This window comes from Symphalangus syndactylus, chromosome 16 (genome assembly GCF_028878055.3).
Source record: "Symphalangus syndactylus isolate Jambi chromosome 16, NHGRI_mSymSyn1-v2.1_pri, whole genome shotgun sequence".
NCBI classification, from domain to species: domain Eukaryota; kingdom Metazoa; phylum Chordata; class Mammalia; order Primates; family Hylobatidae; genus Symphalangus; species Symphalangus syndactylus.
The window spans coordinates 92,756,384-92,771,945 of NC_072438.2; the positions used below are offsets into that span (position 1 = coordinate 92,756,384).

The 15,562-nt window shown below is 42.0% G+C and overlaps 1 protein-coding gene across 2 annotated transcripts in view; it reads left to right on the forward strand.

Annotated features, from left to right (window-relative positions):
- Positions 1-15,562, forward strand: part of TAS2R1 (taste 2 receptor member 1) — a 449,411-nt gene that overhangs the window by 181,312 nt on the left and 252,537 nt on the right. For both annotated transcript variants that reach the window (XM_063619946.1, XM_055246050.1), the window contains exon 3: positions 1,214-1,292. In XM_063619946.1, coding sequence (XP_063476016.1) covers positions 1,214-1,292 — 79 coding nt within the window. The remainder of the gene's footprint in view (positions 1-1,213; positions 1,293-15,562) is intronic.

The window sequence follows — 15,562 nt, forward strand, 5'->3', positions numbered from 1 at the left end:
CATTACAGAGGCAATAGTGTATTGGTTAGAAACATGGGTTCTGGGTCAGACTACTGGGGTTTGAATCCCAGCTCATGTATTGTCTGAGTGACCTTGGATGAGTCACTTATCCTTTGGGTACCCCAGTTTCTTTGTCTACAGAAAATGGTTACTGTGAAGATTGAAAGAGTTAGTTTATGTGTAGCACCTAAGACAGTGCCTGGTACATAGTAGGCACTCAGTAAATGCTAGTGCTTTGTTCTATTGTTACATTTGCTGAAATATTAATTTAGGACTGAGAGTGAATGTCAATTTAGAAAATAAGAACATTTTGGTTCACAGCAGTTTATGTGACAACAAAAAGTACAATTTGGGCAAAAGGAAGTGTATAAAAAGAAATGATTATTTTTGGACAAACAGCTAGTTCCTAGAAAAAGGTCAAAGTTATTTTGAAGCTAACATTTAAATACGAGTTATTAACTGAGAGAAATAAATTAGTGTTGGCAAGAGTGACTGCTGTTGATGGCTATTCTGACAGCATAATAAAGGTTAGGGTGACAATACAGACAGAATCTAACCATTATACTTCCCATAGATTGCTACTTTAGTAATAAATAATAGTAACTTATGTTTTATAATGTAACAGTTAAGATCAGAAGTTAAGACAGTAAAAAATGGCTGTGGTTTGATTGTCTCCTCCAAAACTCATGTTGCAATTTAATTGTGATTGTAAAGTATTAAGAGGTGGGGACTTTTTTTTTTTTTTTAGTCAGTCTTGCTCTGTCGCCCAGGCTGGAGGGCAGTGGCATGATCTCTGCTCACTGCAACCTCTGCTTCCTGGGTTCATGCCATTCTCCTGCCTCAGCCTCCCGAGTAGCTCGGACTACAGGCGCCTGCCACCACGCCTAGCTAATTTTTTGTATTTTTAGTAGAGAGAGGGTTTCACCGTGTTAGCCAGGATGGTCTCAATCTCCTGACCTCATGATCTGCCCGCCTCAGCCTCCCAAAGTGCTGGGATTACAGGTGTGAGCCACCATGCCCGGCCCTAAGAGGTGGGGACTTTAAGGGATGTTTAGGCAATGAGGACTCCACTGTCATGAAGGGATTAATGATGTTATCCTGGGAGTGTGTTAGTTATCACAGGAGTAGTTTCTTGATAAAAGAATGGGTTCAGCCTGATTTTCTCACTGTCTCCCATGTTTACTTGTCCTTCTGTTTCTCCTTTCCACTAAAGGAAGATGCAACAGGAAGGTCCTCACCAGATGGCTGCAGATGCAGGTGCTGTGCCTCTGGACTGCCTAACCTCCAGAACCGTGAGCCAAACAAAGTTCTATTCATTATAAATTGCCCAGTTTGTGGTATTCTGTTATGCGGCCGAAAATGGACTAAGATAGTACTGTAAACTTGTATTCCATGGTATTTACCCAAAGTACATGAGAAAGCCTGGCTCAGAGCCTCAGAGCTGCCCACTGGACCCACAGCTGATCGTAGATGCATGTGTGAGCCCAACTAGAACCAGAAGATCTCCCGGCAGACCCATAGACTCAGAAAAAATAAAAAAGCTTACTGCTTAAGCCACTGAATTCTTGGTGAAGCTTGTTACATATCAATAGCTAACTGATAAAATCAATTTTATTTGGAAAGAGTGAGAATCTTTGTCTTACCTTTAAATATTAGTGATATATTCCTCAGGTGCTCAAACTCTCCAATAACTGTTACCAAATTTCTTGATGTGTCCGAAATCCATGTATGCTTCCAGGTTCTCCAGGTTGGTCATCTTGTTTTCCCCTCATTTGAGCCTGACTTCCCTTCAACATCTAACCTGACTTTTATTTTTATTTATTTATTTTTTTAAATTTTATGTTCCAGGATACATGTACAGGATGTGCAGGTTTGTTACACAAGTAAACGTGTGCCATGGTGGTTTGCCACACTTATCAACCCATCACCTAGGTATTAAGCCCAGGATGCATTAGCTATTCTTCCTGATGCTCTCCCTCCTGCTGCACCCCTGACAGGCCCCAGTGTGTTATTCCCCTCCTTGTGCCCATGCGTTCTCATTGTTCAGCTCCCACTTATAAGTGAGAACATGTGGTGTTTGGTTTTCTGTTTCTGCATTACTTTGATGAGGATAATGGCTTCCAGCTCCATCCATGTCCCTGCACAACACATGATCTTGTTCCTTTTTATGGGTGCATAGTATTTCGTGGTATATATGTACTATACTTTCTTTATCTAGTCTATCATTGATGGGCATTTGGGATGATCCAATGTCTTCACTATTGTGAATAGTGCTGCAATGAACATACGCATGCATGTGTCTTTTTAATAGAATAATTTATGTTCCTTTATTCCTTTGGGAATAATAACTAAATAGAATGGTTTGTATTCCTATATTCCTTTGGGTATATACCTAGTAATGGGGTTCCTGAGTCAAGTGATATTTCTGGTTCCAGGTCTTTGAGGAGTAACAACACCACATTCCACAATGGTTAAACTAATTTACAATCTCACCAACAGTGTGAAAGCATTCCTATTTCTCCACAGCCTCACCAGCATCTGTTGTTTCTTGACTATTTATTTATTTATTTATATTTTTTGAGACAAGAGTTTTGCTCTGTCACCTAGGCTGGAGTGCAGTGGCATGATCTCGGCTCACTGCAAACTCCACCTCTCGAGTTCAAGCAATTCTCCTGCCTCAGGCTTCCAAGTAGCTGGGATTACAGGCACCTGCCACCATGTCCAGCTAATTTTTGTATTTTTATTAGAGATGACGTTTCACCATGTTGGCCTAGCTGGTCTTGAATTACTGACCTCAAGTGATCCCCGCCTTGGCCTCCCAAAATGCTGGGATTACAGCCATGAGCCACTGCGCCCGGCCATTTCTTGACTTTTTAATAATCATCTGGGGCCGGGCGCGGTGGCTCACGCTTGTAATCCCAGCACTTTGGGAGGCCGAGGTGGGCGGATCACGAGGTCAGGAGATCGAGACCACAGTGAAACCCCGTCTCTACTAAAAATACAAAAAAATTAGCCGGGCGTGGTGGCGGGAGCCTGTAGTCCCAGCTACTCGGAGAGGCTGAGGCAGGAGAATGGCGTGAACCCGGGTGGCGGAGCTTGTGAGCCGAGATCGCGCCACTGCACTCCAGCCTGGGTGACAGAGCGAGACTCCGTCTCAAAAAGAAAAAAAAAAAAAAAAAATCATCTGACTGGTGTGAGATATTATCTCATTGTGGTTTTGATTTGCATTTCTCTAATGATCACTGATGTTGAGCTTTTTTTCATATGTTTGATGGCCACATAAATGTCTTCTTTTGAGAAGTGTCTGTTCATGTCCTTTGGCCACTTTTTAATGGGGTTGTCTTTTTCTTGTAAATTTAAGCATCTTGTGCATTCTGGACATTAGACCTTTATCAGATGGATAGATTGCAAAAATTTTCTCCCATTCTGTGAGTTGTCTGTTCACTCTGATAATAGTTTCTTTTGCTGTGCAGAAGCTCTTTAGTTTAATTAGATCCCGTTTGTCAATTTTCACTTTCGTTGCAATTGCTTTTGATGTTTTTGTCACAAAATCTTTGCCTGTGCCTATGTCCTGAATGGTATTGCCCAGATTTTCTTCTAAGGTTTTTATAGTTGTTGGGTTTTACATTTAAGTCTTTAATCCCCCTTGAGTTAATTTTTGTGTAAGTTATAAGGAAGAGGCCCAGTTTCGATTTTCTGCGTATGGCTAGCCAGTTCTCCCAGCATCATTTATTAAATAGGAAATCCTTTTTTCATTGCTTGTTCTTGTCAGGTTTGTTGAAGATAGGGTGATTGTAGATGTGTGGTCTTATTTATAAGACCTCTATTCTGTTGCGTTGGTCTATGTGTCTATTTTTGTACCAGTACCATACTGTTTTGGTTACTGTAGCCTTGTAATATAGTTTGAAGTTGGGTCACGTGATACTTCCAGCTTTGTTCTCTTTGCTTAGGATTGTCTTGGCTATATGGGCCTTTTTTCATTCCATATGAACTTTGAAGTAGTTTTTTTCTAATTCTGTGAGGAATGTCAATGGTTGTTTAATGGGAATAGCATTGAATCTATAAATTACTTGGGCACTATGGCCATTTTCATGATATCGATTCTTTCTGTTCATGAGCATGGAATGTTTTTCCATTTGTTTGTGTTCTCTCTGATTTTCTTGAGTGGTGGTTTGTAGTTCTTGAAGAGGTCCTTCGCTTCCCTTGTTAGCTGTATTCCTTGTGTTCCTAGGTATTTAATTCTCATTGTATTAATTGTGAATGGGAGTTCATTCATGATTTGGCTCTCTGTTTGTCTATTGCTGGTATATAAGAATGCTTGTGACTTTTGCACATTGATTTTGTATCCTAAGACTGCTGAAGTTGCCCCACTTTGGGGCACTCTGGCTGCCCCTTGGTGGAAGGATTATGCTGCACTGGGGGAATCCTATTTGTCCAGACTGCCTGGAACCCTCAGAGCCAGCAGTGGGAAAGACTAAGTCTGCTGATCCACAGAGACTGTGGCTCCTCCTTCTCCCCAGGGGCTCAGTCCCAGGGACATCAGAGTTCTGTCTCTAAACCCCTGGCTGGAGTTGCTGAAATTCCTGCAGCGAGGCCCCATCCAGTGAGGAGGGATGGCTGACATGACTTTTATCTGGTATATGGTATCTCTGGTTATTGACTTGGTTTTGGGCCTCTTCTTGTCTACAATTCTGCCTTACTTTGTCTACCAAGATTCATTCTTATCTAACTGATTTCCCAGTATCTGACATTGATTTGTCCCTGCTTTTACCTTTAGTAATTAGTATCCCAGCCTCTGTTGTTGCCTACATGGCTATTCTCACTGGGGACACTTTTGCTGCCCAGGAGTCATTTGGAAATGCCTGGAGACATTTTTGGTTGTCACGACTGGTGGTGCTGTTGTCATCTACATGGTAGAGGATAGAGATGCTGCTGAGCATTCAGAAATGTGAAGGATAGCCCCTCTATAACTAAGAATTATTTCACAACAATGTCAATATCAGTGTTGATATTGAGAAACCATAGTCTAGATCTGTGACACAGAATGGTTCTCTTAACAGTGCAGTTGTTAATGTTAGGTTTCACTGTACTTAGGTTTTCGTCTCTATGGCCCAGCTATTCTCCTAGGAAGCCTCAGGAGGAAATTCTTTCTCCTTCTGATGCACCATAGTTCATCCAAACTGAGCCAAAATTCCTTAGGAACCAGGTGTCTTCCCCAGAGACTGTGTTCTGAGACAGAGCCTCACTCTCCAGTTTAGCCAGCTCCAGAGCTCAGCATAACAATAGAAGATTCCTCAGAGACTAATCTATAACCTAGGACTTTTACAAGGGTCCTTAAAGCGAGTAAATATTTTTTCCTCTTTACGTATAGTTTATGTATGACTGAACTTAGCAACTGGTGCTTTTAAACACAATAGTGTTTAAAATTCCTTCAATGGGGTTCAGGTTTGTGGAGCTCGAGTATATTAAGCTTCTTCTATGGCTTCTTCAGGGGCCTGTAACCTTGTCTTTATTGTTGGTAAAGGAAAATCAAGCTAACCCTGCAGGGGAACATCTCTGTCCTGGCAGAAACATAACGATAGTTTGGTTATCTGTTCTCTTATCAATTATAAACAATTGGCCCCGCTGCCAACCCATCCTCTAGTCATTTAGCAAAGGAACATACAAGGCAACATCTTGACAATGGTTAAATGGTGGTTCAAACAGGCTGGGGGAAAGCTGTAGACATTTCACCATACAATTTGATCGTACCTCTCACAAAATTTGTGTTTGATGCCTCATTGGCGTATTCTGGTTTGCATATAATCATCACATCTCTATGGGTCAGACATCTTTATGGGTCAGAGAAGTAGAACCACAACAAGTGTATAAAGTATGGGGGTTATTATGAAAATTAAAATTAGGCCTTGCAAATGTGAGTGCTGCTGGAGCTGCCTATGCTGATTGTTGTCTTGCATCGAGGGCTGAGCATGAGGTTGCTATAGGTCTACTGGAATGATAGTTGGAAAGGACAGCTAGATGTGCAGAGGAGCATGGACAAACTGGGATCCACAAGAAGAACTGGATCCCAAGAGGGCAAACTGGAGCTTGCAGATGTCCCTCACCACCTCCATGTGGGTGACCTGCAGGAGAGGCAGGTGCCCTTGACCATGGAAATGCATGTGTTCCTGACACCCAGGGATCAGAGAAGCTGAAGAAGGAGATCGCAGGCCCATGAGATTAGTGTTATTAATTTTTCCTCTTGCTTCTGGCTCCAATATGGTTCATCCCAGAACTGTAACTCTTCCTGTGTATTAAATATGTTGATAATTTGTTCACCATGTATTTTTCTGCATTAACTTTGAAGAACATTGCATTAAAATACTTACCTTGACTACTAAGTGCCTCTTTAAGTGTCATGCCCCAAGGCAAGTTCCTCACCTGCCTCACCATAGTCCCAGCCCTGCTGTGGAAACTGAAGGAGCTGCAGGTTTGAGCACTCCACTACACCTTCTGGGAGGCTGGAAGTTAGTGATCGTAGGCATGAACTCTGTAGTGCCTGGCACCCTGCACTCACTGCCCTTCAGGGTGGAAGGAGATAGAGTTGCTTATTTATGTCTGCACTCCAAACCTCATACAAAACATCCCTTGTGGCCAGCACTCACTCAGGACCACACAGGGAAGGGAATTCTGGGAAATGTGCTTTTAGCTCAGCTTAGTTGACACAATTCCTACAACATCCACACAGTTTTGTATAATTTTATTCTTTTGTATGAAAGATGTTGATGGATGCCTCTAGATTCTGAAAGCTTCTCTCAAACTGCATTTGGAGGAAGCCCAGCTGACCTCCTTGTCTCTCCCCATACATGATTACTGCGTTTGGAGCTCACTGTAATTGTTATAGCTGCAAACCAAGAAAAATGAAGTGACTATATGACCTAAGTAAAAACAACCCCAAACTAAAGACAGAGAACTTTTAGAAGAATCATATCATCTAAGTAATCAGACAGCTGCTGCTTAGATACAAGCGTTCTTGGTTCACTTCCAAATGCTGTCAGATTCTATTTGCTGGATGTCCAATTCTGTTTGAATGCTCATGAATGCTGAATCTGGTAACTAGCCCAAGGCTCTAGTGAGGGAAAGCAGTCAGATGATCAGGATGAATCCTCCTGGAGCTATACTCTATGACACAGTCCTGGGTGGGGGTGCTAGGTGTGGGGAGGAGAATCTAAAATGAAATACAGTACTCCACTAAGGCAGAGAAATATTGAGGGACTTCTTGGTACTTCAGCAACAAAACACCCTGGATGGTGTTCAAGATGAACCATTTTATATTGCATTTTATTCTCTGCTGAATACTATTATATTATGTTGAGGTGACTGTGTTTGTTTTCTGAACCCATGAATTCACTGAGAGCTCCCAAATGACTCATGTTCTCCACACATAGCAGTCAAAATGCTTTCAGTGGAGCCAGTCTTAGTGGATTATGCTTAATTCTAGGAGAGAGAAATAGTAGCTACAACCTCATTTCTGTCTTCCTCCATTAGTTTCTTCCCCAGTGAGATTTTGATCAATTTCTCCAGTAGGAGGTGATCACTGATTTTAAGACTCCTTTTCTTTGCTCTAACCTATGGTGAGAACTTGAAAGGCTTGATATTCTGTTTGTGAAAGGAAAGGAGATGCCTTCAAAAAAAAAAAGAAGAGGAAGAAGAAAGAACAACTTTTACACTTCTGTCTCAGTGGGAATTCCATGTTGAGTTCTGATACATTAAGCAGTTCGCAGACAGGAATTTGAAAATGCTTCCAGCTGTTTAATTTCTGTCGGCTCTGTTGAGATGAGAGCCGCTCAAAACACATGTGAGTCAACCGTTTACCCAGAGACAGCACTTAATACTCTGATATGGCATGGGCCAGGAAGCCCGGAGCAGCATGTCGGAGACAGTATGTTACTACGATTGATGACAGGATTGCTTCTTGCATTTACTTCTAAATGTATTAATTGGGAGACTGCATGCGTGTATTTGAGTACCTTTGGTGACTTGCTATTCAAAAAGTATAAAGAATCGAAGTGGGGGGAGGAAGAGGCATAATTTGTATGTGTATTGAATTGCATTCACAGGGGCGGTATTAAAATCTGCTGCTGGAAAATCTTGAAAATATTTCTCCTTCTTCCTTTCCAGATAGAAAGAGTTTTCTGAAATCTCTTCTTTATCTGGAAAGGAAGAAGGAGAAAGATGGAAGAAGAAGAAGGTGGGTTATTCAAGAGTGGAAAACATGGTTTGGGGAGAAAACCCATCCACTTTCTAAAAAATAAGAAAATGCATAAACATTCAATTCTCTCGAAGAGTGGGTTTCAAGAGAGGCCAGTTGTGAAAATATAAGAAACCTCTGTGTTCAATGCCTATTTCAGGAGGAGTTTAGCACCTGAGTAATCATACACGAATCAGAAGCATTTGAAAACTGTGGTTTCATATTCCTGTCTGATGATCCATGAAGGAAGTGGGGAGAAAACACATTAAGTGTGTTTTTCTAGAACTTTATATTCCTTGTGGCATGTGTAGACACTTTTGGGAGCAACCTGCATCTTGAGTATTGGTGGTTTCTTCGTTCCTTTCCTTTACCTGAATAAACACTTTGGAATCGAACACATGTGAGTGCTCAGCGCACTGCATTTAAAGACAAGGAATATTCTTTGTAGTCTCTGCAACTAGACAACATTTTTGGCCTTGCAGTCCCCTCCCACTCCTGATGTTTCTTCTGCAGCTGTTGTCACTGTCTCTTTTAGTCCCTCCTGGGAAGTCATATTCGTAATTTGTAAAATTAAGAAGTCATTATAATGTTACGATTTGCATTTTTAGGTTAGCTCTTTCCATCTGTTTTCCATAAAAGATACTTCTGCAAAGTACATTTGGCAAGGTTTTATTTAATAATAATATTTTTTAAAAACCCCACCAGCAAAGGCAATGTTCATTACAAACAGAATGGGAGAAAGACTGTGCTTCTTGGGCATGACAGATTTTGCTTTAGGATTAGACAAAATGTTTCATGTGGCTTCTGTGAAGGATGAGTTTTCTAGCCAAATTTGCAAGAGAACAATTGTGGCCTTCAACAGTCATAACTAGTGGGAAAGGCAGAAAGACCTGGAATTCCTATTTTAATGACACTATAAAGAAGCAATCTCAGGGATCATCTTCGGGTTCTACTCTAAGCCATGCCTCACATGTCCTCTGAATGCAGCCACCGTGTTGGTTGCCCTTTTGGGACATTGCTACATACTTAGACCTTTCAAACTTTTTTTTTTTTTTTTGGTTTGTCGTCCTTTCCTCCTCCATTTGTTGTCAGGGGTCAGCTTCCTGAAACATGTAGCTGGGCCATGAGTTCCAGGCCCTCATCCTTCTGGAGTTGTTTCTGCTCTTCAGGGGCTACCAGACTTCTGCTGTCCCTCCTGGGCTGCAGATGCTAGGAGAGGACACCACTCTGGAGGTGGGGCACGGTCTGGCCTAAGTCTCCAGTCTCCACCATAGTTGGATATGTAGATGTCTTCTCTGAAGACGTGGGCCAAAATGGGAGTTACAATGCAGAAACGAAGAGGTTGATCTTAGGTATTAAATAGGACAGTCTCCAGAGGTCATTGAGAAAGCACCTAAGAGGTTAAACCCTTTCCAAAGAAGTTCATGAACTTTTTTTCCACTCACCAAGACTCACCAAGACGTCTCCCCACAGGACTCACTGTATTTGTCCAGTTTATGCCAATCGCTGTAACCTCCTGCTTCTAACCTACTCTGAGGGAGATGCTGCTCACTTTTGGGGAATCCTCACAACCCACATTCCCACACATCCCTCCTCCCATCCGAGCGCAGCCACACATCTGGGCCATTGAGTCGTGGTAACTCCATGGGGATTTCAGCAGAATGGTCAATGCTGGCCAGTAGTGCACCAGATCTCCCTTCTCCCTGACCAAACCCAAAACAGGTTTGTCGGGGAGGCTGTGGGATTTCGTACTGCGTGATGAACCTGTGGGAACACAGATCCGCATGGCTGTTTCACTGCTGTGAGTGTCTGCATGCTGTTCCTTTCATATGGCACAGGTGGGACCAAGCTCATAAATGTCTGTCTCCCCAGACAAGACTCCAAGACTCTTTCTAGTCTAAACCTGAAGTTGCAAGATGGAAGCACAGGAGCTGAATGCAGCTGGCAGCCTTATTTGACTTGGCCAGTGCTGAGTTGTAAAAATATTTGAATACGAATGTCTGTCGGCAGGACGTACCCTTTCCAGGTCCCCACCACATTCCCCACCACTCCCCTGCTGGCTCCTGCCTACTCCCTCGTTGATTTTACCTGCCTGGTTCCCAAAGTCATTTGAGTTTGCAATCAAATGGAGGAGGGAAATGATGGCTAGCTGCCCCCTAATTTTGAGGTTTCCTCTCTCTTCCATGAAGTCTGTCAGTACCCTGTTGCATACAGTAGATTTTATTTAATTTCAATCCCTGTTGGGACTTCACAGAATCAGAGAAGAGCCATATCTCTTTTATGGGGGCTCCCTAAGCACACAAGAAGAGGTTTTAGAAGGACCCTTATTATAAGAATGCCCATAGGCCGGGCGCGGTGGCTCACGCCTGTAATCCCAGCACTTAGGGAGGCCGAGGCGGGCGGATCACGAGGTCAGGAGATCGAGACCATGGTGAAACCCCGTCTCTACTAAAAAATACAAAAAATTAGCTGGGCGTGGTGGCGGGCACCTGTAGTCCCAGCTACTCGGAGAGGCTGAGGCAGGAGAATGGCGGGAACCCGGGAGGCGGAGCTTGCAGTGAGCCGAGATCGCGCCACTGCACTCCAGCCTGGGTGACAGAGCAAGACTCTGTCTCAAAAAAAAAAAAAAAAAGAAAAAAGAATGCCCATAAACCCAGGTCTGAGGGATGATGTTCATCTGCATTACTTTTGGGGAAAGTTTAAAATCAGTTGGTTTGGCTTAAAGACCAAAAGTTGATGGGATCGAGGCAAAGGTGAGGTCACTATATGGCCTACGGAGATCTTTCTTCTTGACTGAGAAAAGGAAAAAGATGGGTTGAAAGAGATGGAGTTATTGCTCAGACAGAGTGGAGGTGGCATCTCTACCCAGGACTTGGGGCTCCAAGTCTGAGACTTTAACCTCTGTATCAAGAAAGACCTATAGTGTGGGGATTCACACCTAACATGAGTCATACTAAAACTATGGACCAGGAATAAAAATAATTCAATAGAAAAGCCCTGTGGCAGCAATGTCTTACAGCCTGAAGGAGATGGCAGAGTGGGCTCTTAGTAAGACTTTCGGATTCTACTCTTACCCAGAAAATGAAATAGGCTCCCTGAGTCTCGGCTGGAGGGGGAGGATGCTAGGGAATCCCTGAAGAATAAGGCAGGAATTTCTAGACTTTTAGGATCTACACATTTTTCAAAAGACAACCACAGCAACAGTTTTTCCTGATTGCTAACATCTTCCTTTGCCATATAGGACATTGAAAGCAAACAACAAAACTAGCACCACCTACTACCTCTATAATTTTATAAAATAAAGGAGTTTTTAAAACCAAAGTAGAACAGAAATAATCTCAAGTGAGAGCAATTCTTCCAAAGAAAAGTTGTTGGCAAATTTCTACCACCAAGCCAGGCAAAATAAAGGGTATAGTTTAAAATATTGCATATAGAGAAAATGCATTATAAAATTTTATGTTGTATATTTTGCTTTTGCAATAATTTTTTCAATTTGTAAAGATATATTTGATGTCCTAAAATAAACTCCAACTCACTCCATGCAGTACTTTTTCTTTCTTTCTTTCTCTTCCTCCCTCCCTCCCTCCCTTCCTTTCTTCCTTCATCTCTCTTTTTCTTCCTCTCTCTCTCTTTCTTTTCTTTCTGTCCCTCCCCTCCCTTCCCCTCCCCTTTTCTTTTCTTTCCCCCTCCTCTTCCCTGCCCTCTTTTTTTCTTTTTTTTCCAGAGACAGAGTCTCGCTCTGTTGCCCAGGCTGGAATGCAATGGCGCAATCTCCGCTCACTGCAACCTCCGCCTCCAGGGTTCAAGCAATTCTCCTACCTCAGCTTCCTGAGTCGCTGGGACTACAAGTGCAGGCCACCACTACTGGCTAATTTCTTTTGTATTTTAGTAGAGACGGGGTTTCACCGTGTTGCCCAGGCTGGTCTTGAACTCCTGAGCTCAGACAATCCACCTGCCTTGGCCTCCCAAAGTGCTAGGATTACAGGTGTGAGCCACTGAGCCTGGCCTCCCCTCCCTTTTTTATTTCTCCTCCTTCCATCCCTAACCTCCCACTCAGGATGTAAGATACTTTGGTTTTATCACAGTCACTGTTGTGAATTAGGTTGATATGGGACTTTTGGTGACATTTCAAATATTTGGAATATTCTGTGCAATATGAGAGGAAGTTGAAAAAAAAAAAAAAAGTCCTGGTCTTCCAGTGGTTTCTTCTGCTCTCCTCATATGGGGCACCCCTGTGTGGGGCTGGGAGAAATCAGACCAGATGCTTGGGGTTGCATGACCTCTACAGGGAGCCTTTTAGCACTGTCAGTCTGGGGTCCCCAGGGCCCGTCGTAGAGAGGGAGAGTATCCTACAGACAGAAGCCAGGAGAGGATGTCAGTGGACAGCGCCTGCCTAGTGCAGCGTGGGGGCCTGGGTCTCAGCAGCAAGCACTCACGCAGACACCAGGACCTCCACTGGGTAGGTTTAAATTCTGGACATGTTATTTAGCCTCTTTAATTCTTTGTTTCCTCATATGTAAAAGGAAAATCAAACTAGCTGTACCTCACCAGGTTGTTGTGAAGATTACCTGAGTGGTGATGTCTGCCTGTGAAGTTCTCAGAACCATTTCTAATGCACCCTAAATCCTCAAAAAAATGATTGCAATTATTATCAGGCCAGAGCATGTCTGACAGATTAATGATTAATGTAATTAATGGAAAAAATTAATGATTACAGGGCACTAGTGAATTTTAGGATTAGATGCACTGTTTCTTCAAGTCAATATAGTTATACCTGACAGAGTATGGTTATTATCTTTTGCCTACATATATTATTTCCCCAAACTTAATTAAAATATCATTTCTTCATGTGTTAGAGTTAAATTATTTAATTAATCTACCTAAATAATCTTTGGCTAGCAGCCCAAGGGTAGGATAAATTCACAGGTGAAATTTAATTTCTGGGCATATCTATATTTACTTACATTCATGTATTATATTACAGTTTTAGGTTTTAAAAATCCCAGAGTTATTGTAAGGGCAGTGGAAAGTAAAAGGTGTGAGGGCTGTTTGGAAATATCTAATTAAATATCTATTTCCAGCACACTCATTCTGGCTACCCAGAGTGATGGGTGGACGGCGATTATAATAAATATTTTGATTTTTGAGTTACTTTTTTTGCACTGGCTTAAGCAAAGGGTTTTTTTTTAAGGGGAAAATAATTATAAAAATTAGAAGCTGTGGCTACAGATATGATTCTCTCTTCGTTGGTGTGAACTGCTCTGGAGAATTCATCCTCCAATCCAGCCAGTCATAACAGTCTAGAAAATAAAAAGTTAAATAGCTGGGTGTGAATTGCATTGCTATGTCTATATGCCTGCTGTTGCTTCATTGTTGAGCTCTCTGAATCACATGGAAACTTTTGGGAAACATTGCAGATAATATTTTGCTTTAATTTTTAAGGCCACCATACCATAAAAGCAAAAGTTTGTAAACCTGGGAGCAAAAATATGTATACATAAATAAAGTTACTTCTCTGATCTAGAGATAAAACTATATATTATAATAGAATATTTATGCCCATATATAACTTTATTATGTAATAAAATCTACACTTTTGAAATTAGCAATGAATCAAGATTATTTGCAATCAATTTGTTCCTGTCGATTTTCTTTTTCTGCCCTGGGCATACGTCCATATCAGAGTTGTACTCTTTGATCATTGTGTTTCCTAGCAGTAGGTAAATTATGACACTTGGGTTGAATTGTTCATTTCCCAGGTGTACTCTGATTTGGACAGGGCATTTCTTGTATATATTAAAATGCTCAATGGCAGCTCCTGCAGCCCCTTATTCATAAAAAAGGCTTGACAGTTGTTGAACTGAATGACAGCTATCAATGGACTGTTCTCCACTTGTCTGGGCACCATTTTGGACAGATGAGATAATTTCAGGTGGCACCTTTTTACGCATGAAGAGTGAAAAATCCTGGGGTAAAATTCCTCCTGTAGATACTGTTGGTCTTGGTGAACAGGCTCCCCCCATCCGAGTCTGTGCAGTTGGGGAGGACAAGGAGAAACTCTGTGGTTGCTCTGGCGATCCAGGGCTGAGGGCTTTATGTCTGTGTCCAGGAATGACAATTGGATCAGGCAGAGTGGACACTGTGGCATGATTTGGGTGGTACCAGAAAGTCATTCATCATCCAAATCTTCCTGTGAATAGTAATTATGGCACTGGCTACAGGAAAATATGATGCTCATATGAATGCAGCCAGCCTCTGAAATGACAACTGTTTTCTGGCCAAGCTTGGAAAGGACGTAGTCAAACTGGCAGTCTATCTTGCCTGTAATCATCTAGAATTGTCTAGGGAAGTGATCCTGCCCCTTCAACTTGGATCTTTCATTGGCTTTCTTAATCCAATTCTCTCCTTTTTAAGATTTCCTCTGATAATCCCTTTTGCTCACATTCTCCTGATTGTGCCCTGGAGACTGACCTTGGTTGTTGTCTTTTGCTCTTATTGACAGGAAGGGCAACACCAGCTGATCTCATGAGATCTAACGGAGACAGGCTGATCCAGAGCCTAGGTGATTCAAACCCTGCATTATGTGACAAAACTGTAGAAAATGCTAGTTCTTCTTTTAAATCTCTTATATTCTTCTGGTACTTATGTTTTCAAATAAATGCTATTTTGAGAAAATTACTACCTTGCATTTTAAGTTAGTTTAGTTTGCTTTTGTGACATTTTCTCTCGTGAACTTCCATTGTCATAGTGACTATGACGTGTCCCTCCCTGCAGTGTGCATTTGATCCTCTCATTCATCCTATCCATATGGAGAACACCTACTGGGCTTTCAAAACGCAGTTCCAGCATCTCCTCCTCCATTTTCTGGGGGATTGGACTACTTACCCTTTTGGGGGCTCATATTATGTCCTGATACTGCTCTGCAATCACATTTATAATACTTTATGGTACTTTATTTCTATGTTTGCCATTATTTATTTGCCTATAAGTCTTTGAAGAGTGGGTCCATGTTTTAACCATCTTTGTATCCCCAGTGTCTAGCCTAATGTATATAGTAGATGTTCAATAAAGTCTTATTGGATGAACCTATTAAATCAAAGGATATAGACAGGGAGGAGACATACCATGTGACAGCTAAGACTACAGAGACAAAGGATGTAAACCTTTTCACGGGAGGATAGAAGAAAACTGTGAGGAAAGAGAAGGTGGTCTGAAACAAAACACTTGTTTTGATATTTTATAAGAATGCCGGCATGACCAAGAATCTGAGGTTACTCTAGCCTATCTGGGAGATAAGTAGGCTGTTGAGATGCAGTTATGGAGCCTAAAAGG